This window comes from Hyla sarda, chromosome 3 (assembly GCF_029499605.1).
Source record: "Hyla sarda isolate aHylSar1 chromosome 3, aHylSar1.hap1, whole genome shotgun sequence".
Lineage (NCBI taxonomy): Eukaryota > Metazoa > Chordata > Amphibia > Anura > Hylidae > Hyla > Hyla sarda.
In genome coordinates this window covers 307,670,612-307,694,943 of record NC_079191.1, presented here as the reverse complement: position 1 = coordinate 307,694,943, position 24,332 = coordinate 307,670,612, and the positions used below count along the sequence as shown (strand labels likewise).

The window sequence follows — 24,332 nt, the reverse complement described above, 5'->3', positions numbered from 1 at the left end:
ACTTCAGGGCAGCCAAACTTGATTCGTGGCCGCAACCAGCAGAGTTTGCCCTGGAAAGGCTGTTCTGCCAAGCCAGTAGTGTGCCATCAGAGCAGGTGTGTTGTGCGGCGGGGGCCATAGTCACCCCAAGGAGAACTCGTCTGTCCATGAAAAATGTGGAGAGACTGACCTTTGTGAAGATGAATCAGGCATGGATCAGCCAAGATGTCCAACCACCAATGCCTGATGCATGAGAGTAGATTGACCATGGTGCCACACTAACACTACACAAAGATGGATAATGCCAAAAAGATTTAAGGCGCTGCTCCCCAATTACAAACATTCCTCCGCATCAGACCTTTTTTCACCCACTTTCGTCACCGTGTACTGGTATTACCAACCACTGTGCCACTCTGTCACCGGGTCACTTTCAGGACTCCTGAAGCTGCTGCTGCCACCTCCAGGCTGTCTCATTCAGCGACTATATGGTCTCTTCTCATGCTTCAGCCAACTCTAGGCTGTGTCATTCAGTCACTATATGATCTTCTTATGCTTGAGCCACCTCCAGGCTGTGCCTTTCATCCAATATATGGTTTACTGATGCTTTAGCCAGCTCCAGTCTGTGTCATTCAGCAACTACATGGTTTAGTGATGCTGCTGGGCATAGGACATTACCTATATATGTTTATGTTAGCACTAGGTACCATACATCTTCAACGTAAATTTAAAAATTCAACTTTTATTCTTAGAGATTCTTAGAGGCCCTATTGTCTCCTCATCTGCCGCCAACTCCAGGCTGTGCCATTCAGACACTATATGATCACCCCATGCTGCCACAAACTCCAGGCAGCCATTCATCCACTATATGGTCTCCTCTTACTGATACCACCTCCAGGCTCTCATTCAGCCACTATATGGTCTCTTCTCATGCTTCAACCAACTCTAGGCTATGCCATTCAGCTACTATATGATCTCCTCATGATGCCACCTCCAGGCTCTCTCATTGTGCTGACTTGTAACATGTGACTCCTTGTTAGATTTGGTCCTTTGTACCCACACACCGGGGCCCGGGACACTAACACTTGGGAGTTAAAAGCTCAATTTCAAAATCCTCAATTTAAATTTAAAATTTTTAATTTAAAAATCATAAATTTCAATGGTCTCCTCATGCTTCTGCCAACTTCAGGCTGTGCCATTCAGACACTATATGGTCGCTTCATGCCTCAGCCAACAACAGGCTGTGTCATTAAGCCACTATATGGTTTACTGATGCTGCTGGGCCTTGTTCTGGGCCTAAAAAAATTTTATGGTAGCACTGGCTACCCTAAATCTTTAATTTAAATTTAGGTTTTTTTCTTAGGGATTGTGAAGCTCTGGTGTCTACTCATGCTGCTGCCACCAACTCCAGGCTGTGCCATTCAGACACTATATGGTCTCCTCATGCTTCAGCCAACTCCAGGCTGTGTCATTCAGCCAATATATGGTTTACTGATGCTGCTGGGCATGGATCTGGGCCTAACAAAAATGTTATGGTAGCACTAGCTACCCTAAATCTTTAATTTAAAGGGGTATTCCAGGCCAAAACTTTTTTTTATATATCAACTGGCTCCAGAAAGTTAAACAGATTTGTAAATTACTTCTATTAAAAAAATCTTATTCCTTCCAATAGTTATTAGCTTCTGAAGTTAAGTTGTTGTTTTCTGTCTAACTGCTTTCTGATGACTCATGTCCCGGGAGCTGTGCAATTCCTATGGGGATATTCTCCCATCATGCACAGCTCCCGGGACGTGACATCATCATTGAGCAGTTAGACAGAAAACTTCAGAAGCTAATAACTATTGGAAGGATTTACATTTTTTGATAGAAGTAATTTACAAATCTGTTTAACTTTCCGGAGCCAGTTGATATATATAAAAAAAAGGTTTGGCCTGGAATACCCCTTTAAATTTAAAAATGTGTCTTTTTTTTCTTAGGGATTGTGAAGCTCTGGTGTCTACTCATGCTGCAGCCACCAACTTCAGGTGGTGCCATTCAGACACTATATGGTCTCCTGATTCTTCAGCCAACTCCAGTCTGTGTCATTCAGACAATATATGGCTTACTAATGCTGCTGGGTCTGGGTCTGGGAATAAAAATGTTGTTATGGTAGCACTAGCTACCGAAAATCTTCAATCTAAATTTCAAAATTCATCTTTTAATCTTAGGGATTGTGAAGCCCTGGTGTCTACTCATGCTGCTGCCAACTCCTGGCTGTGCCATTCAGACACTATATGGTCTCCTCATGCTTCAGCCAACTCAAGGTTGTGTCATTCAGCCAATATATGGCTTACTGATGCTGCTGGGCCTTGGCCTGGACATAAACATTTTGTTATGGTAGCACTAGCTACCATAAATCTTCAATTTAAATTTCAAAATTCATCTTTTATTCTTAGGGATTGTGAAGCCCTAGTGTCTACTCATGCTGCTGCCAACTCCTGGCTGTGTCATTCAACCACTATATGGTCACATTATGCTGCCAAAACTTCCACACTGTGTCATTCAGCCACTATATGGTCTCCTCATGCTGCCATCACCTCTTCTCTGTGTTGAAAAAATTTGGCGAATCGGCCAAATCAAATTTTTCACAAGTTTGCTCATCTCTACTTATATAGTTGCTGCTTTTCTTCTCCTGTTTGATGTTGTTGTTTTCAGTAACTGGGTACATCCGTACTATTGTTATTTGTGTGGTTCCCGTCTCTGCACACATTTATTCATTATTAGACAGAGAGCACAGCAGACAGTTTCACACATTATAAGATTAGATACAGGGGCTCAGCAAACAGTATCAGACATGGGGAATTAGATAAACAGCTCAGTAGACAGATCACACATAGGGGATCAGATGCACAGCCCAGCAGACAGATCACACATGTGAGTATTATACACACAGCTCAGCAGATAGATGACACATGACAAGGGATCTCACAAGATCAGCTCTTCTTTGTTCTCTCCAGGAGGCTTGGGATCTGAGGACAGGAATGTGGCTGAACTTTTCACCTCATTTTCAGATGCTAGGAGCTCAGCAGCTGAAGCAGGGACACGTCGGGGGTCAGAGCAGACATGCGCACAGCATGTCTGCTCCCAGCAGCCCCTGCTCTTAAAGTGCCAGGGTCCCTGTCCCAGCTGATAAGACTTAGGGCCCAATGCAAGGATTGTAGTGAGTGCACAGAACTGAGCAGCCGGAGCCGCAGAGTTTTGTTTTAATTTTTTTTTTTAAAGTCTAGTGTTGTGGCCAGCTCAGCCCTGGGGGGGGGGGGGGGGCACAGCATGATTAGGGGGGGGGAGGGGCATCATCCTCTAAACTGAACTGACGGACACCCTTTAACCCCTTAAGGACGGGGGGCATATCCATACGCCCCGTTTTAAAGTCCTTAAGGACTGAGGGCGTATGGATACACCTGTGGGAATTCCGGTCCCCGCCGGGCTGGGACCGGACAGGGGTGACTGCTGACATCTATCAGCAGGCACCGCATGCAAACCCCTGGGGGGGGGGGGGGGGGGGTCCCGAGACAGACCAACTCAGACTAGCGATTTGCGGCTTTTCCGGGTCAATTGGTTAGAATTGCAAAAAAGGTCTCAGTCCTTATGGTGAAAAAGGGCTCAGTCCTTAAGGGGTTAAGGATGAACATAATATTATTAGAAAATAAGAATTTATATTCTTTAAATTCATTGTCTTATTTTAGGCTACTTAATTCCCTTGTATTAATAAAAGTTCTATATAGACTGATACTATCTGTTATATGCCCTTTTGCTCTGTATTGCTGTAGAACTAGTCAATCAGTAACCATTTTGAGGCTTTCACAAAAAGTTAACACAACACTTTCCACTTGCATTTATGAAAACATCAAGAAAAGAAAAACCTAAGGAACTACAATGGATAGACACTTGAAGAACATTCTTGTTGTATCGTTTGGATTTTTACTGTTATTTACAGCTTTTGGCGGGCTTCAGAGTTTACAGGTATGTAAATTGTAAAATAGGTTTACTACGTAATTTTTTTTTGCAAATTGTGTTTTAAAAGGACAGTTAAATATGAGACTAGGGGAACAAAAACCATAACACTTAGTAGGTGCTTTACCATGCAAAAGGAAGATCTAGAAACGGTGGACACCTTTGGGTATTTTTCTTTTTTTTTTTCACTGAAAGCATTTATTTTGAGATCACAATACTAAGCAAGCTGCAAAATCCTGTTCACAGTCAAATTCAACTTGGATTTGATCATAACATGAAATGATTTCTCTGGAGGAGGTAGAAGTGGCTGGAGACTGAACTGTCTAACTGCAACCAGCTATGCACTATGATCTTTAAAAGGCACAGCAGCCCAAGAAATTATTGAGAAGTTTTAATAAAACTCATAATCAATATTTACTCTGAAATACAAACATTTGAGGAAAAAATGCTCCAAAAGTGTCCATAGCCTGGGCCAAACCACTACAAGCATTATATTAAAAAAAAATTTAGTCCAAGGCCTATATGTTAAAAGGCAAAAATAAAAGCATTTCTATAACTTTAACAAAATAATAAAAAAAAATTATATACCAGGTTGCTTTGGTGTTGTCACGATGCCGGCTGGCAGGAGGTGGATCCTCTGTGCCAGAGAGGGATAGCGAGGACCGTGCTAGTGGACCGGTTCTAAGACACTACAGGTTTTCACCAGAGCCCGCCGCAAAGCGGGATGGTCTTGCTGCGGCGGTAGTGACCAGGTCGTATCCACTAGCAACGGCTCACCTCTCTGGCTGCTGAAGATAGGCGAGGTACAAGGGAGTAGGCAGAAGCAAAGTCGGACGTAGCAGAAGGTCGGGGGCAGGCGGCAAGGTTCGTAGTCAGGGGAGATAGCAAAGTTCTGGTACACAGGGTATAAACACACAAAAACGCTTTCACTAGGCTCTAGGGCAACAAGATCCGGCAAGGAAGTGCAAGGGAGGAGACTAGATATAGCCAGGAAACAGATGGGAACCAATTAAGCTAATTGGGCCAGGCACCAATCATTGGTGCACTGGCCCTTTAAGTCTCAGGGAGCTGGCGCGCGCGCGCCCTAGAGAGCGGAGCCGCGCGCGCCAGCACATGACCGCAGGAGACGGGAACGGGTAAGTGACCTGGGATGCGATTCGCGAGCGGGCGCGTCCCGCTGTGCGAATCGCATCCCCAGCGGCCATGACAGGGCAGCGCTCCCGGTCAGCGCTGACCGGGGAGCTGCAGGGAGAAAGGCGCCGTGAGCGCTCCGGGGAGGAGCGGGGACCCGGAGCGCTAGGCGTAACAGTACCCCCCCCCTTAGGTCTCCCCTTCTCTTTATCGGGTAACTGCCTCCCCTGGGATGAGGACACCGGGAAAGGAAGGAGGGATTCCTCAACGGCAGGCAGAACCGCAGGAGTAGGAATGGGGAGAGAGGGCAGAGGGCGAGACCTGGCACGGGGCAGTGTGACACCAGGACGGGGGCCATGGGGTGGCACAGAGGCTTGCCTGACGGGACTGGGAGGGGGGGAGGGGCATTTCCTGTGGCAGGCAGAGTCCTTAATGACCTTAGGGGGACCGGAAACAGGAGGAACCACAGGGTCACGGCAGGGAGTACTGGGAACCGGTTTTAGACAGTTCTTGGAACAAGAGGACCCCCAACTCCTGATCTCCCCAGTGGACCAATCCAGGGTAGGGGAATGAAGTTGAAGCCAGGGAAGTCCAAGGAGAATTTCCGAGGTGCAATTGGGGAGGACCAAAAGTTCAATCCTCTCATGATGAGATCCGATGCTCATAAGAAGGGGCTCCGTGCGGAAACGTATGGTGCAATCCAACTTGGCTCCGTTGACCGCGGAAACGTGGAGTGGCTTGACAAGACGGGTCACCGGAATGCGAAATTTATTCACTAGGGACTCTCGAATAAAATTTCCAGAAGCTCCAGAGTCCAGGCAGGCCACGGCTGAGAGAGAAGAGCTGGCTGAAGCAGAAATCCGCACGGGTACCGTGAGACGTGGAGGAGCAGACTTGGAACCAAGAGACGCCACACCCACGTGAGCTGGGTGCGTGCGTGCGTTTCCCAGGCGTGGAGGACGGATAGGGCAATCCACCAAGAAATGCTCGGTACTGGCACAGTACAGACAAAGATTCTCTTCCTTACGGCGATTCCTCTCTTCCTGGGTCAGGCGAGACTTATCCACTTGCATGGCCTCCTCGGCGGGAGGCCCAGGCGTAGATTGCAACGGATACTGTGGGAGAGGTGCCCAGAGATCTAAGTCTTTTTCCTGGCGGAGCTCTTGGTGTCGCTCAGAAAAACGCATGTCAATGCGGGTAGCTAGATGGATGAGTTCTTGCAGATTGGCAGGAATCTCTCGTGCGGCCAGCACATCCTTGATGCGACTGGATAGGCCTTTTTTGAAGGTCGCGCAGAGTGCCTCATTATTCCAGGATAATTCTGAAGCAAGGGTACGGAACTGTACGGCATACTCGCCAACGGAAGAATTACCCTGGACCAGGTTCAACAGGGCAGTCTCAGCAGAAGAGGCTCGGGCAGGTTCCTCAAAGACACTTCGGATTTCCGAGAAGAAGGAGTGTACGGAGGCAGTGACGGGGTCATTGCGGTCCCAGAGCGGTGTGGCCCAAGACAGAGCTTTTCCAGACAGAAGGCTGACTACGAAAGCCACCTTAGACCTTTCAGTGGGAAACAGGTCCGACATCATCTCCAGGTGCAATGAACATTGCGAAAGAAAGCCACGGCAAAACTTAGAGTCCCCATTAAATTTGTCCGGCAAGGACAGGTGGAGGCTAGGAGTGGCCACTCGCAGCGGAGGAGGTGCAGGAGCTGGCGAAGGAGATGATTGCTGAAGAAGTTGCGAATGTTGGCGCACAATGGTGGACACTTCCGACAGCTGGTGGGTTAGATGGGCGATCTGTCGGGCGATATCAGAGACAACTGGCAGGGGAACCTCAGCGGGATCCATGGCCGGATCTACTGTCACGATGCCGGCTGGCAGGAGGTGGATCCTCTGTGCCAGAGAGGGATAGCGAGGACCGTGCTAGTGGACCGGTTCTAAGACACTACAGGTTTTCACCAGAGCCCGCCGCAAAGCGGGATGGTCTTGCTGCGGCGGTAGTGACCAGGTCGTATCCACTAGCAACGGCTCACCTCTCTGGCTGCTGAAGATAGGCGAGGTACAAGGGAGTAGGCAGAAGCAAAGTCGGACGTAGCAGAAGGTCGGGGGCAGGCGGCAAGGTTCGTAGTCAGGGGAGATAGCAAAGTTCTGGTACACAGGGTATAAACACACAAAAACGCTTTCACTAGGCTCTAGGGCAACAAGATCCGGCAAGGAAGTGCAAGGGAGGAGACTAGATATAGCCAGGAAACAGATGGGAACCAATTAAGCTAATTGGGCCAGGCACCAATCATTGGTGCACTGGCCCTTTAAGTCTCAGGGAGCTGGCGCGCGCGCGCCCTAGAGAGCGGAGCCGCGCGCGCCAGCACATGACCGCAGGAGACGGGAACGGGTAAGTGACCTGGGATGCGATTCGCGAGCGGGCGCGTCCCGCTGTGCGAATCGCATCCCCAGCGGCCATGACAGGGCAGCGCTCCCGGTCAGCGCTGACCGGGGAGCTGCAGGGAGAAAGGCGCCGTGAGCGCTCCGGGGAGGAGCGGGGACCCGGAGCGCTAGGCGTAACAGGTGTACATATTTCGTTATTTTGGAGGAGTATTAAAGAGTACCGGTCACCAAATAAACTTTTCTAAACTAACTCAGGCTATGTTAACTAAATACTCCAAACACCCCTACAGCTGTTAAAAAAAATTTCAGAGCTTTAAAAGGGTACTCCGGTGAAAACCTTTTTTCTTTTAAATCAACTGGCTCGGGAAAGTTAAACAGATTTGTAAATTACTTCTATTAAAAAAATCTTAATCCTTACTGTACTTATTAGCTGCTGAACACTACAGAGGAAATTATTTTCTTTTTGGAATGCTCTCTGATGACATCACGAGCACAGTGCTCTCTGCTGAATTTATGATAATAATAATAATAATAATAATAATAATAATAATAAGTCTTTATTGTTGTCCTTAGTGGTTAGCTGTGCTAACCACTGAGCCACCATGCTGCCCTTAGCATACATCTGCTATGCACGGTTGCTAAAATGGACAGAGATGTCAGCAGAGAGCACTGTGCTCGTGATGTCATTAGTGTTCCAAAAATAAAGAAATTTCCTCTGTACCATTCAGCAGCTAATAAGTACTGGAAGGATTAAGATTTTTTAATAGAAGTAATTTACAAATATGTTTAACTTTCTGGCACCAGTTGATTTAAAAGAAAAAAGGTTTTCACCGGAGTACCCCTTTAACCCCTTAAGGACCCAGCCCATTTTCTCCTTAAGGACCCGGCCATTTATTGCACATCTGACCACTGTCACTTTAAGCATTAATAACTCTGGGATGCTTTTACTTTTCATTCTGATTCCGAGATTGTTTTTTCATGACATATTCTACTTTATGTTGGTGATAAAAATTTTGTCAATTCTTGCATCATTTCTTGGGGAAAAATTCCCAAATTTGTGAAATAATTTGAAAATGTAGCTTTTTTTTTACTTTGAAACTCTCTTACTTTGAAACATCCCAAATAAATTATATATTGATTCACATATACAATATGTCTACTTTATGACTGCATCATAAAGTTGACATGTTTTTACTTTTGGAAGACATTACAGGGCTTCAAAGCTCAGCAGCAATTTTCAAATTTTTCACAAAATGTTCAAAATCTGTATCTTTTTTAGGGATGAGTTCCCCATAAATGAGCCCAAAATAAAAACTGCACCCCTCAAAGTATTCAAAATGACATTTAGTAAGTGTCTTAACCCTTTAGGTGTTTCACAGGAATAGCAGCAAAGTGAAGGAAAAAATTCTAAATCTTCATTATTTACACTCGCATGTTCTTGTAGACCCAGTTTTTGAATTTTTATAAGCTGTAAAAGGAGAGAAATCACCCTAAAATTTGTAACCCAATTTCTCTCGAGTAAGGAAATATCTCATATGTTTATATCTACTGCTCTGTGGGTGCACTATAGAGGGCTCAGAAGGGAAGGAGCAACAATGGGATTTTGGAGAGTGAGTTTTTCTGAAATGGTTTTGGGGGGGCATGTCACATTGAGGAAGCCCCTATGGAGCCAGAACAGCAAAAAAAACAACACATCATTAGACCCAGGTGTATAGGGCACATAAACAGCGGTCACACCAGCAACTAGAGCTTAGGTGAGTGTGCACATAAATGATAGTGACTCACGGTTTTGCAGAAAGACTTTCTTTCAAGTTTATTCAAGTAATTCCAGGTACGTTGTCTCGCAGGACATCAGGTTAGCAACGATAATTCATAGCAGCATAGATGATAACATGCTCCGTGCTCCTTTCAGTCTGGCCCAACATTTCGGGGGCATGCCCCCTTAGTCATGTGCAGTAACTGACCGGAACAAGAACGTATAAATAGCAATATAGCAACCGTGAGTATTAACCCTTTAAATATTAAAGGGGATTGCGGTGTAAACTGACCCCAAATTTACTGCCAGACGATGCGGTTTTCCACCAACGGTGGTACGCTATGAACAATAGACATTCATTGGATCTTATGCTATTAACCGTGCAGCACTTACAACTGGCCATAGATCCATTAAAGGACATGTCCGGTGCTCACTTTTCTTATTGTATCCGTTCCGGGCTGCAAAAAAAAAGAAAATAAGCTTTCTCTTGCCTGCCTACGCTCCCCCGCGGTGCTCCGGTACAGGCGTTCAGTCCCCGGGCTATATTCTTATTACTTCCTGTTAGCCCGGAACGTCACACGGAGCTTCAGCCTATCACTGGCCGAGGCGGGACATTGCTACGGCCGGTGATAGGTTGAAGCTCCGTATGACGTGTCAGGCTAACAGGAAGTAAGAAGAATACAGCCCGGGGACCGAACACCTGTACTAAAGCACCGGGGGAGCCTAGGCAGGTAAGAGAAAATTTGTTTTCTTTTCTTTTTCAGCCCGGAACGGATAAAATAAGAAAAGTGAGCACCGGACATCTCCTTTAAAGAAAGAGATTAAATAACCAGAAACAAAACTCAAGGAATTAAAATCATAAACTGAGTTTGAAATAATTAGAAGCGAACTTAATTGTGAAATGGAAAAATTAAAAACCATCACATCACAAAGTAAATTACAAAAATTTGAGTGGGACATGCGAGATTATTTACATAACCGGGTGTACACATGGGCCGAAGAATGCCGGCAACAACGGTCTGTAAGACAACAGCAAAGAAACTATAGCAATGTCTCCTCTACGGAGAACTCAGATGCGGATAACGTATGAACACCCGCTCAGGACAAGAACCACCTCGTTTTTTAGGTCAGGGAAAGACTACCAAAAAGAAGGATCAAACATCGACGGATATAGGAGAGACAACAGCGGGGACATCTACCCAATCAGAAAAAGAAAAAGACGAAGACGACAAGTCAACAAAGTGAATGACTTAGTTATTAACATTTCAGATAAGAAGTTATTAACATTTCAGATAGGAAGAACTCCAACTACTAAATAAGGGATTGAATTACGTCCTCTTATATGAAAAGTCCAAATTTGACTTCAAAATAGAATTCTACAAATTTTGAAGAAACATCCATATGCAAATGTTTCTATTTGATATAAATCGTACAATAGATTTAAAAAAGTGGTTTTGACGAGATCCCACTATCTCTCAGAAAAAACTCTACCTATGATCCTCCCATTACTAGTGAGAGTCTTGAAGTGTTTAAAAACACAGTGATAAAAGAGGTAGAGAATCAATGGCAGGATATCCCATATGTAAGAACTAATCTGAATAAAGCTGAATATGTAGCGCTGCAGTCTCTAAAAAATGACTCCTCCCTTGTAATAAAGAGAGCTGACAAGGGAGGGGCCATTGTAGTTATGAATAGGTCTTATTATATGACAGAAATATATAATCAACTGTCGGATGACAAAGTGTATATGAAATTAAAGAAGGACCCTACCTGTGAATTTAAAAAGACAGTAGACTCCTACATCATGCAAAATGTGGAGAATGGTATAATTTCCGAAAAACTGGCTAAATCTCTCATAGTGGACTATCCCAGAGTTCCTGCACTGTACACACTACCGAAGGTCCACAAGGATCGCGACAGGCCACCGGGGTGCCCGATCGTATCGGGATCGGGCTCCCTGTTGCAGCCTCTGGTGAACCTTGTGGATAGTTATTTACAGAAAGAAGTAAAAAAATTACCAAGATGTTTACGTGACACCACAGATTTTTTGTTGCGTTTGGAAAAAATTGGTTTTCAGGATGTCACCTATCTGTGTACTCTAGACGTACAAAGCTTGTACACTAATAACCCCCAAGAAGAAGGATTTGAGTGTATTAGAGAAATTTTAGCGAATAACCCTATTTTGAGTAATAGAATGCTAGCTTTTTTGATGACAATACTTGGTTCTCACAACGAATTATTTCCGATTTGATACAGAGTTTCAATGGGGTCCTCAGTGGCCCCATCCCTAGCCAATGTATTTATGTGTAAGTTTGAAGATTTATATATTTTCTCCACAGGTTTGCTGAAGATGTCGTCGACGTGGCTTCGCTATGTCGATGACGTGTTCATGCTTTGGTATGATACTGAGGAATCATTGCTGAGTTTTGTGAATCAATTAAATCAGGTACATGAAAGTATCAAATTCACCCTCACGTATAACAGCTCAAAAATACATTTTTTGGATGTAGAGATCGCTAAGACAGAGACAGGTTTTTCCACTACTCTATACACAAAACCAACTGATCGAAACAATATGCTGCAAAAAAATAGTCATCACGCACCCAATATCTTCAATAGTTTATTCCGCAGTCAATTCATTAGAGCCTGTCGTATAACAAGTACCGATGTAGAATATGATAAAACTAGAGAGAATATAGTAAAGAAATTTGTACAGAAAGGATATAATAAAAATAAAATTAAAAACGAGAAAGAAAAGGTAAAACTACTAACTAGAGAACAACTTAGGATGAGATCTGCTAAAAAAGAAAAAGATAAGAAACAGATTCTATATATAGCTACATACGACAAAAGGAGTAAAATAGTTAAAAACATGATCACTAAGTATTGGGGACTATTGAAAAATGATACAAAATACGGACATCTATTTAGTACACTACCTATGTATGTACACAAGAGAGGTAAATCCATTGGAGACCAACTTATCAAAAGTGACATCCTTAAAAAGAAAAAAGACAGACAGACCTTCCTGGCAGCTAAAAAATGAGGCACGTACCCCTGCCTCTCATGCTCCAACTGTAATAACGTTATCAAGGGAGATACCATCAGCCATCCAAGCAAAGGTACTAAAATTAAAAGCAAGGGCTTTTTTACATGTAATTCGGATAACGTTATTTACTTGTTGAAATGCCCGTGTGGCAAGGGGTATGTCGGCCAAACCTCTAGAAACATAAAAACTAGAATTATTGTGCATAAATCAGCTATTAGGAGAATGCTACAAAAAACAGCACAAGAGATATTGGATAGTGTTCACACCAAATATGGGGAAACTACCGTAGCCCGGCACTTTAAGGAGGCTGGACACCAAATTTCAGAACTTAGATGGTTGGTGTTGGAGCAGGTACCTATTCAAACCAATGAGGACTTAAACCGTAAAAGGCTATTGCAAAGAGAAACATTTTGGATAACTGAACTTGATACACTTACACTGAGAGGTATGAATGAATGCTGTAATTTTAACGCATTCCTGTAATGCTGCATAATTCTGTAGCGCTGCAGTGATGCATGATATATTGAAGCACTCTAATAGTTATATAGCAGCTTTTCCCGTTTATTTGACATTAATGAACATATCATAAAATATTTAAAGGGTTAATACTCACGGTTGGTATATTGCTATTTATATGTTCTTGTTCCGGACAGTTACTGCGCATGACTAAGGGGGCGTGCTCCCGAAACGTTGGGCCAGACTGAAAGGAGCAAGGAGCATGTTCTCATCTATGCTGCTATGAATTACCGCTGCTAACATTTTTACAATGGGCAATAGGAGAAAATGCCCCCCAAAATTTGTAACCCCATTTCTTCTGAATATGGAAATATCCCATGTGTGAACATTAAGTGCACTGCAGGCGCACTACAATGCTCAGAAGAGATGGATCATCATTGACCATTTGGAGAGAGAATTTGGTTGGAATAGAAGCCCAACAAAGCCCCCCCCCCCCCCGTGGTGGCAGAACAGTGGACCCCCCACATATGTGACCCCATTTTGGAAACTACACCCCTCACAGAATTTAATAAGGGGTGCAGTGAGCATTTACACTCCACTTGACAGATCTTTGGAACAGTGGGCTGAGCAAATGGAAAATAAAATTTTTCATTTTCACGGACCATTATTCCAAAAATCTGTCAGACACCTGTGGAGCGTAAATGCTCACTGTACCCCTTTTAACATTTTGTGAGGGGTGTTGTTTCCAAAATGGGGTCACATGTGGGGTTCCATTGTCCTGGCACTATGGGGGCTTTGTTAACACACATGGCCTTCAATTCCAAACAAATTTTCATGCCAAAAGCCCAATGGTGCTTCCTCTCTTCGGAGCATTGTAGTTCGCCCGCAGAGCACTTTACATCCACATATGGGGTATGTTATTACTCAGAAGAAATAGAGTTACAAATTTTAGGAGGCTATTTTTCCTATTTTCCCTTGTGAAAATGAAAAATTTAGGGTAACACCAGCATTTTAGTTAAAAAATATTTAGTTTTTGTTTTCCCATCCAACTTTAATGAAAATTGTCAAACACCTGTGGGGTGTTAAGGCTCACTATACCCCTTGTTACATTCCGTGATGGGTGTAGTTTCCAAAATGGGGTCACATGTGGGAATTTATTTTTTTGCATTTAAGTCAGAACCACTGTAAAATCAGCCCCCCCTGTGCAAATCACCAATTTAGGCCTCAAATGTACATTGTGCGCTCTCACTCCTGAGCCTTGCTGTGCATCTGCAGAGCATTTTACACCCACATATGGGGTATTTCCGTACTCAAGAGAAATTGTGTTACAAGTTTTGTGGGTCTTTTTTTCCCATTTACCTCTTGTGAAAATAAAAAGTATGGGGCAACACCAGAATGTTAGTGTAGATTTAATTTTTTTTTTTACACTAACAGGCTGGTGTAGACCCCAACTTTTCCTTTTCATAAGGGGTAAAAGGAGAAAAAGCCCCAAAAATTTGTAACACAATTTCTCCCGAGTACGGAAATACCCCATATGTGGCCCTAAACTGTTTCCTTGAAATACGACAGGGCTCCAAAGTGAGAGAGCATTTGAGGACTAAATTAGGGATTGCATAGGGGTGAACATAGGGGTATTCTATGTGAGTGATTCCCAAACAGGGTGCCTCCAGCTGTTGCTAAACTCCCAGCATGCCTGGACAGTGAGTTGCTGTCCGGAAATGCTGGGAGTTGTTGTTTTGCAACAGCTGGAGGCTCCGTTTTGGAAACACTGCCATACGATTCGTTTTTCATTTTTATTGGGGGGGGGGGGACAGTATAAGGGGGTGTATATGTAGTGTTTTACCCTTTATTATGTGTTAGTGTAGTGTAGTGTTTTTAGGGTACATTCACAGTGGCGGGGGTTTACGGTGAGTTTCCCGCTAGGAGTTTGTGCTGCGGCGGAAAATTTGACACGGCTTAAACTTGAAGTAGGAAACTCACTGTAAACACACCCGTGTGAATGTACCCTGTACATTCACATGGGGGGTAAACCTCCAGCTGTTGCAAAACTACAACTCCCAATTTGCACTGACAGACTGTGCATGCTGGGAGTTGTAATTTTGCAACAGCTGGAGGCACACTGGTTGGAAAACCTTTAGTTAAGTTCTGTTACCTAACTCAGTATTTTCCAACCAATGTGCCTCCTGCTGTTGCAAAACTACAACTCCCATCATGTACTGATCGCCAAAGGGCATGCTGAGAGATGTAGTTATACAACAGCTGGGGGTATGTAACTACAACTCCCAGCATGGCGAGACAGCCGTTTGCTGTTCTTGCATGCTGGGAGTTGTAGTTTTGCAAGATTTAGAGGGCAACGGTTTAGAAACCACTGCACAGTGATCTCCAAACTGTGGCCCTCCAGCTGTTGCAAAACTACAAATCCCAGCATGCCCAAACAGCGAACAGCTGTCTGGGCATGCTGAGAGTTGTAGTTTTGCAACATCTGGAGGGCTACAGTTTAGAGACCACTGTATAGTGGTCTCTAAACTGTAGCCCTCCAGATGTTGCTAAGAAACTCACCGGCTTCTGTCGTCTTCACCAGGGAGCCAGCCACACGTCATCGCCGCCCGTCGATCGACGCCGCCTCCGGCGCCGGTCACAGAACAGTTCCGTTCTGCCCGGACTACTGTGTGTGGGCAGAACGGGGGACCCGAACTTTAATCCCCCCGCCCCTGATCAGCTATTGGTCGGTCGCTTCTAACTGACCAATAGCAGGGATAGGAGGGGTGGCCACCTCCCTCCTATCCCTTCAGGGGGATCGTGGGTGTTTTGGACACTCCCTATCCCCCTTATTATCTGGGTCACCGGATCACTGGAGACCCGTATGATCCGGAATCCCCGCAGATCGCCGGTCTGAATTGACCGGCAATTTGCGGTGATCGCCGACATGGGGGGGGGGGGTACTCAGGAGCCCCCCCTGGGCATTTGCACAGGATGCCTGCTGATAGATATCAGCAGTCATCCTGGTCCGGTCCCCGCCCGGCTTGCGGTGGGGACCGAAATTCCCATGGGCATACAGGTACGCCCTGGGTCCTTAACCCCTTAAGGACCCAGCCATTTTACACCTTAGGACCCGGCCATTTTTTGCACATCTGACCACTGTCATTTTAAACATTAATAACTCTGGAATGCTTTTAGTTATCATTCTGATTCCGAGATTGTTTTTTCGTGACATATTCTGGTAACTAGTGGTAAATATTTTGGTAACTTGCATCCTTTCTTGGTGAAAAATCCAAAATTTGATGAAAAATTTGAAAATTTTGCATTTTTCTAACTTTGAAGCTCTCTGCTTGTATGGAAAATGGATATTCCAAATAATTTTTTTTTTATTCACATACACAATATGTCCACTTTATGTTTGCATCATAAAATTGACCGTGTCATGCGCGGCTGATCCCGGCTGCTGATCGCAGCCAGGGACCCGCCGGCAATGGCCGACGCCCGCGATCTCGCGGGCGTCCGCCATTAACCCCTCAGGTGCCGGGATCAATACAGATCCCGGCATCTGCGGGAGTTCGCGATTAAAATGAACGATCGGATCGCCCGCAGCGCTGCTGCGGGGATCCGATCATTCATAACGCCGCACGGAGGTCCCCTCACCTTCCTCCGTGCGGCTCCCGGCGTCTCCTGCTCTGGTCTGTGATCGAGCAGACCAGAGCAGGAGATGACCGATAATACTGATCTGTTCTATGTCCTATACATAGAACAGATCAGTATTAGCAATCATGGTATTGCTATGAATAGTCCCATATGGGGACTATTCAAGTGTAAAAAAAATGTAAAAAAATGTAAAAGTAAAAGTAAAAAAAAAGTGAAAAATCCCCTCCCCCAATAAAAAAGTAAAACGTCCGTTTTTTCCTATTTTACCCCCAAAAAGCGTAAAAAACATTTTTTATAGACATATTTGGTATCGCCGCGTGCGTAAATGTCCGAACTATTAAAATAAAATGTTAATGATCCCGTACGGTGAACGGCGTGAACGAAAAAAAATTAAAAAAGTCCAAAATTCCTACTTTTTTAATACATTTTATTAAAAAAAAATTATAAAAAATGTATTAAAAGTTTTTTATATACAAATGTGGTATCAAAAAAAAGTACAGATCATGGCGCAAAAAATGAGCCCCCATACCGCCGCTTATACGGAAAAATAAAAAAGTTATAGGTCATCAAAATAAAGGGATTATAAACGTACTAATTTGGTTAAAAAGTTTGTGATTTTTTTTAAGCGCAACAATAATATAAAAGTATATAATAATGGGTATCATTTTAATCGTATTGACCCTCAGAATAAAGAACACACGTCATTTTTACCAGAAATTGTACGGCGTGAAAACAAAACCTTCCAAAATTAGCAAAATTGCGTTTTTCGTTTTAATTTCCCCACAAAAATAGTGTTTTTTTGGTTGCGCCATACATTTTATGATATAATGAGTGATGTCATTACAAAGGACAACTGGTCGCGCAAAAAACAAGCCCTCATACTAGTCTGTGGATGAAAATATAAAAGAGTTATGATTTTTAGAAGGCGAGGAGGAAAAAATGAAAACGTAAAAATTAAATTGTCTGAGTCCTTAAGGCCAAAATGGGCTGAGTCCTTAAGGGGTTAAAGTTCAGCAGCAAATTTTCAATTTTTCACAAAATTTCCAAAATCACAATTTTTCAGGGACCAGTTCAGGTTTGAAGTGGATTTGAAGGGTCTTCATCTTAGAAATCCCCTACAAATGACCCCATTATAAAAACTGCCCCCCAAAGTAGTCAAAATGACATTCAGTCAGCATTTTAACCCTTTAGGTGTTTCACAGGAATAGCAAAGGAGAAGGAGAAAATTCACAATCTTCATCTTTTACACTCGCATGTTCTTGTAGACCCAATTTTTGAATTTTTACAAGGGGTAAAAGGAGAAAATGTATACTTATATTTGTAGCCAAATTTCTCTTGAGTAAGCACATATCTCATATGTCTATGTAAAGTGTTCGGCGGGCGCAGTAGAGGGCTCAGAAATGAAGGAGCGACAAGGGGATTTTGGAGAGTTCGTTTTTCTGAAATGGTTTTTGGGGGTATGTTGCATTTAGGAAGCCCCTATGGTGCCAGAACAGGAAAAAAAACAAATGGCATACCATTTTGGAAACTAGACCCCTTGAGGAACGTAACAAGGAATAAAGTGAGCCTTAATACCCCACAGGTGTTTCACGACTTTTGCATATGTAAAAAAATGTCCAAAAAATTTCACTAAAATGTGTTTCCCCCCAAATTTCACATTTTTGCAAGGGTTAATAGCAAAAAATACCCCCCAAAATTTGTAACCCCATCTCTTCTGAGTATGGAGGTACCCCATAATTTGACCTGAAGTGCACTACGGGCGAACTACAATGCTCAGAAGAGAAGGAGTCATATTTGGCTTTTTGAGAGCAAATTTTGCTCGGGGGCATGTCGCATTTAGGAAGCCCCTATGGTGCCAGGACAGCAAAAAATACCCACATGGCATAACATTTTGAAAACTAGACCCCTTGAGGAACGTAACAAGGAATAAAGTGAGCCTTAATACCCCACAGGGGTTTCACGACTTTTGCATACGTAAAAAAAAATATATTTTTTTTTCACTAAAATGTGTGTTTCCCCCCCAAATTTCACATTTTTGCAAGGGTTAATTGCAGAAAATACCCCCCAAAATTTGTAACCCCATCTCTTCTGAGTATGGAGGTACCCCATAAGTTGACCTGAAGCGCACTATGGGCGAACTACAATGCTCAGAAGTGAAGGAGTCATATTTGGCTTTTTGAGAGCAAATTTTGCTCGGGGGGCATGTTGCATTTAGGAAGCCCCTATGGTGCCACATGGCATACCATTTTGGAAACTAGACGCCTTGAGGAACGTAACAAGGGGTACATTGAGCAGTTACCCCCCACTGGTGTCTGTCAGATCTTTGGAACAGTGGGCTGTACAAAATTTTTTATTTGCACAGCCCACTGTTCCAAAGATCTTTCAGACACCAGTGGGGTGTAAATTCTCACTGCACCCCTCACTACATTCCATGAGGGGTGTAGTTTCCGAAACGGGGTCACATGTGGATTTTTTTTTTGCGTTTGTCAAAACCGCTGTAACAATCAGCCACCCCTGTGCAAATTACCTCAAATGTACATGGTGCACTCTCCCTTCTGGGCCTTGTTGTGCGCCCCCAGAGCACTTTGCGCCCACATATGGGGTATCTCCGTAGTCGGGAGAAATTGCATTACAAATTTTGGGGGGCTTTTTTCCCTTTTGCCTCTTGTCAAAATGAAAAGTATAGGGCAACACCAGCATGTTAATGTAAAAAAAAATATTTTTTTACACTAACATGCTGGTGTAGACCCCAACTTCTCCTTTTCATAAAAGGAGAAAAAGCCCCCCAAAATTTGTTAGGCCATTTCTCCCGAGTACGGCGATACCCCATATGTGGCCCTAAACTGTTGCCTTGAAATACGACAGGGCTCCAAAGTGAGAGCGCCATGTACATTTGAGGCCTGAATTAGGGATTTGCATAGGGGTGGACATAGGGTTATTCTACGCCAGTGATTCCCAAACAGGGTGCCTCCAGCTGTTGCAAAACTCCCAGCATGCTGGGACAGTCAACGGCTGTCCGGCAATACTGGGAGTTGTTGTTTTGCAACAGCTGGAGGCTCCATTTTGAAAAGAGTGGCGTACCAGACGTTTTTCATTTTTATTGGGGAGGGGAGGGGGGCTGTGTAGGGGTATGTGTATATGTAGTGTTTTTTACTTTTTCTTTTGTGTTAGTGTAGTGTAGTGGAGTGTTTTTAGTGTACAGTCACACGGGTGGGGGATTACAGCGAGTTTCCCGCTGCAAGTTTGAGCTGCCACGCAAAATTTGCTGCATCGCAAACTTACAGCCTGATACTCACTGTAAGCCTCCGCCCATGTGAATGTACCCTGTACATTCACAGGGGGGGGGGGGGGGGGAATCTCCAGTTGTTGCAAAACTACAACTCCCAGCATGCACAGTCTATCAGTGCATGCTGGTAGTTATAGTTTTGCAACAGCTGGAGGCACACGGGTTGGGAAACTCTGAGTTAGGAAACAGACAACTCCCAAAAATTCTCAGGCATGCTGGAAGTAGTAGTTCGGCAACATCTTTAGAGCCAGATGTTGCCAAACTACAACTCCCAGCATGCTTGGAGTTGCAGTTTTGCAACATCTGGAGGACTACAGTTTGCAGACCACTAATACAGTGGTTCCCAATCTGTGCCCTTCCTGATGTTGCAAAACTACAACTCCCAGTATGCCAAAACTGTCCAGGCATGCTGGGAGTTGTAGTTCTGCAACATCTGAAGGGCCAGATGTTACAGAACTACAACTCCCAGCATGCCTGGACAGTAAGGGCATGCTGAGGATGTGTAGTTTTGCAACATCTGGAAGGGCACAGTGGTCCCAAAATGCGGACCTCCAGATGTTGCAAAACTGCAACTCCCAGCATGCCCAGACGCCAAGGGCTGTCTGAGCATGCTGGGAGTTGTAGTATACAGGGTCCCATTACAGCAATGCATGTCGCTTTACGGCGATGTGCATTGCTGTAAAGAGCCCGACCGCGGCTGAAGATCAACTCACGTGTCGCCGCCGCCGCCTTCATCGCCGGGATCCGGGTCTTCAGGGACGAGGTAAGTACCGGGGCCAGTCCCCAGCACTCCTCCGTCCCCCGCCGCGTCCTCCGGTCTTCCTCCCCTCCTCTCCGGACTTCCAGGGGCCGGGCAGGGCGGGAGGAAGTAACCGACCCCACCCCCACCTGCGATTGGTCGGTTAGCTAACCAAAGAATCGCAGGAGATAGGAGGAGGTGGCAGGCTTGCCACCTCGCTCCTATACTTTAGCATGGTCCTGGCTGTCTGTGACAGCCAGGATCATGCAAAATTACCGGGCAGTATTGCCGCAGATCGCAGGGGCGATTTCCCTAACGATTTGTGGCGATCGCCGACATGGGGGGCCTACATGGCCCCTCTCAGCGTTTGCCCTGGATCCCTGCTGGAGGATTTCAGCAGGGATCCGCTTCCGATCTCCGCCGGGTGACGTATGCATACGTCATGGGTCCTTAAGGCCCATGGTGTGATGACATATGCATACATTATGGGTCCTTAAGGGGTTAAGTACTAGGGAGCCAGTGCGAACCCATATTTAAGGGATTAAAAAGCTGTGTATCTTACCTTTCTTCTTGCTCACATAGTGCAATCTCCTAGCAGGCATGACATAACTGAAGCCTGCTGGGGGACCACTTCTGTCCTCACATCGTTGCAATGCTGTGATGAATAGAAGACCTCAAGCTCTGTGCAGCAGCTTTCAGTCTGTGTATCTTTCAGTAAAGATCCTTGCAGCTCTCAGTCTGTGCAGCTTTTAGCCTGTGCAGCTGTCAGTGAGTGCAGAGAAACACTTTCTGAGTTTGGTCTCCTGCCATTACAAGCAGGAGACCAAAATCTTAGGTTATTACAAGACAGAATGTGTTCTGGCCAAAAAGAGAGACCCCCGGTGGCCAGAAGTATACAGCAAAAAAAAAAAAAAAAAAATAACTAACTAAAAATGTTTTTTTTTTCCTTTTGTTTTTTTAATGGAAGCTAATGACAAAACTTATTTCTTTGGCATAAGGAATCAAATATTAAAAGTCATGTTTAATGACACTGCCCATTTAAGTTTTTTAGGAAAAGCAAGGAAAAAAAATAATAGTATCATGTAAGACAATAATTCAAATTTACAAACACCTGAAATGTAATCCACGATGTCCTATCTAGTTACATAACATTGTCATAGTCATGTAGCATATTAGAAGAGAAAGTGCCTCTGTTACTAATTTGCAAATATTCTCCTTTGCACAATGGCGGCAGGAGCCAGCTCTTTAAGCTCCGCTGCCTTTGTCCCCTCTGCTGCCATATGCCCATCCATCTCTGAATGTGCATATACTCTTTAGAGGAAGAGGATTTACATATTCAGAGGTGGGCAGACAAATATGCTCGGAGAGCAGGCTCCTGCCTTCATTGTGCAAAGAAGAATATTTGCATATTAGCAACAGAAGCTCTAAGTCTACAGTGAGAACACAGAGCTGAGTAAGTAATTATTTACCTAAACTACTATTTAAGTAAAAAGTTAAGACCTGGCGACCAAAATGGTCACTGTTTTTTTCAGTCACTCCTCCATGTTATAGCCTACGTGATTTTAACATATTTATAAATCACTTTATTTATCAATAATAACTTCTTACCCCAGAAAATCTTCCCTTTCCTGCAATCTGGTGAAGACTCCTTGTTGTTAAGTTCAGTCTGGCTCTAGCAACAGACAAAAACAAAACACATAGCGAGTGCTATGTGCAGGATAGAGAGGGAATGAGGGGGGACAGGTACTTTATATACAATCTGTGAGCCTTAGTCAGAAGAGCCATACTGTCCCTATAAGGTATATGAAGGATTTCTTCTCATTTCTGACCTGAACACCCAATAAGTTCTGGGTAACTTTACTTTGTGTTCCTACTACTCTATGTACACAGTGCTGCCTTCTAAATGTAATCTCTTCCCCCACTACTTTTTTAGCTTACCATCAACAGCAGCAGCACCAGCAGCAGTTCAGTTCTCATTGTAACCCCTTTTTTGCTTTGCTGCTGCTCCTTAATTTCAGCTTAAAGGGGTACTTTGGTACAAAACATCTTATCCCCTATCAAAAGGATAGGGGATAAGATGTTAGATCACGGGGGTCATGCTGCTGTGGACCCTACAATCTCTGGGCCGACAGCAGCGGCGTCCGGAACCTGGGAGCGTGGAGCTCCCGTGTTCATGATGTCATGCCACACACCCTCCATTCATGTCTATGGGAGGGGGCGTGATGACTAGTACGTAGCTGCCATGCCTCCTCCCATAGGCCTAAATGGAGGTGGCACAACAGCTGTAGTCGCCAGTTCGCTCTGTGCACGAATGACCGGGCCAGCCAGTTCAGACCAGTAAAACATTTTTTATTATTTATTTTAACTCCTTGGGGATGGAGGGTTTTTTAAGTTTTTGCACTTTCGTTTTTTCCTCCTTACCTTTTAAAAATCATAATCCTTTCAATTTTGCACCTAAAAATCCATATGATTGCTTATTTTTTGCACCAACAATTCTACTTTGTAATGACATCAGTCATTTTACCAAAAAATCTACAGTGAAATGAAAAAAAAAATCATTGTGCGACAAAATTAAAGAAAAAAACGCCAGTTTGTAACTTTTGGGGGATTCTGTTTCTACGCAGTACATTTTTCAGTAAAAATGATACCTTTTCTTTATTCTGTACATCCATATGATTAAAATGATACCCTACTAATATTGATTTGATTTTGTCATACTTCTGTAAAAAATCATAACTACATGCAGGAAAATATTTATATGTTTAAAAATGTCCTCTTCTGACACCTATAACTTTTTTTTTAATTTTCTGCGTACGGGCTCATATGAGGGCTCATTTTTAGCGCCATGATCTGAAGTTTTTAGTGGTACCATTTTTGTGATCACTTTTTCTTCATTTTTTCATGATATAAAAAGGGACCCAAAATACGCTATTTTGGACTTTGGAATTGTTTCGTGCGTACGCCATTGACCGGGTGGTTTAATTAACAATATATTTTTATCATTCGGATATTTCCGCACGCGGCGATATCACATATGTTCATTTTTATTTACACTGTTTTTTTTTTTTTTTTTTTTTTAATTGGAAAAGGGGGGCGATTCAAACATTTATTAGGGAAGGGGTTAAATGATCTTTATTCTCTTTTTTTTCCACTTCTTTTTTTTTTTGCAATGTTATAGCTCCCATAGGGGGTTATAACACTGCACTAACTGATGTTCTACATTGATCAATGGTTTCTCATAGGCAACCATTCATCAATGATTCTGCCACTTGACTGCTCATGCCTGCATCTCAGGCACTGAGCAGTCATTCGGCGATCAGACAGCGAGGATGAAGGTAGGGGACCCCACTGCTATCCTACAGCTGTTTGGGATGCCGCAATTTCACCGTGACGATCCCGAACAGCCGATTGAGCTAGCCGGGAGCAGTTTACTTACATTTTTGACTCGTGTCCAACTTTGAACGCCACGTCTAAAGGGTTAATAGCACGCGGCACCGCGATCAGTGCCGCATGCTATTAGCCACGGGTCCCAGCCGTTGTTAGAGACACGGCCCGACCCGCTATGACTACGGCCGTAACCCCACGTTATAGAAAGGGAGTGGGCAGAGGGCGTACCTGTAGGTAAAAATATTTTTGCCCCCATAGAGGACTATTGTAAGCAATCATTAAATTGAACGATGCTATGCAATTGTATAGCATTGCTGAGTGTGATTGGAAGTCTTCTAATAGATTCTGGCTAAGTGGACTCTATGAGCAGATCGAGTCTGAGCCAGCATGGAGGTACTCAGGGAAAATCAATCAGATCATATATATGTTGATCGGTTATTAGAGCTGTCATTTAGGCTCTTAAACGGTTACTGTCATTATAAAAAAACTTTTGATATGTTGATCACACATGTCAAAAGTTTTAATTGCATTAGGTC

At 44.0% G+C, this 24,332-nt stretch overlaps 1 protein-coding gene across 1 annotated transcript in view; it reads left to right on the top strand.

Moving 5' to 3' along the window:
* Nucleotides 1-24,332, top strand: part of LOC130360775 (protein unc-93 homolog A-like) — an 88,689-nt gene that overhangs the window by 4,343 nt on the left and 60,014 nt on the right. Inside the window, exon 2 of the mRNA XM_056563345.1 lies at nucleotides 3,868-3,978. Within this exon, the coding sequence (XP_056419320.1) occupies nucleotides 3,892-3,978 (87 nt within the window). The 5' untranslated portion in view covers nucleotides 3,868-3,891. The remainder of the gene's footprint in view (nucleotides 1-3,867; nucleotides 3,979-24,332) is intronic.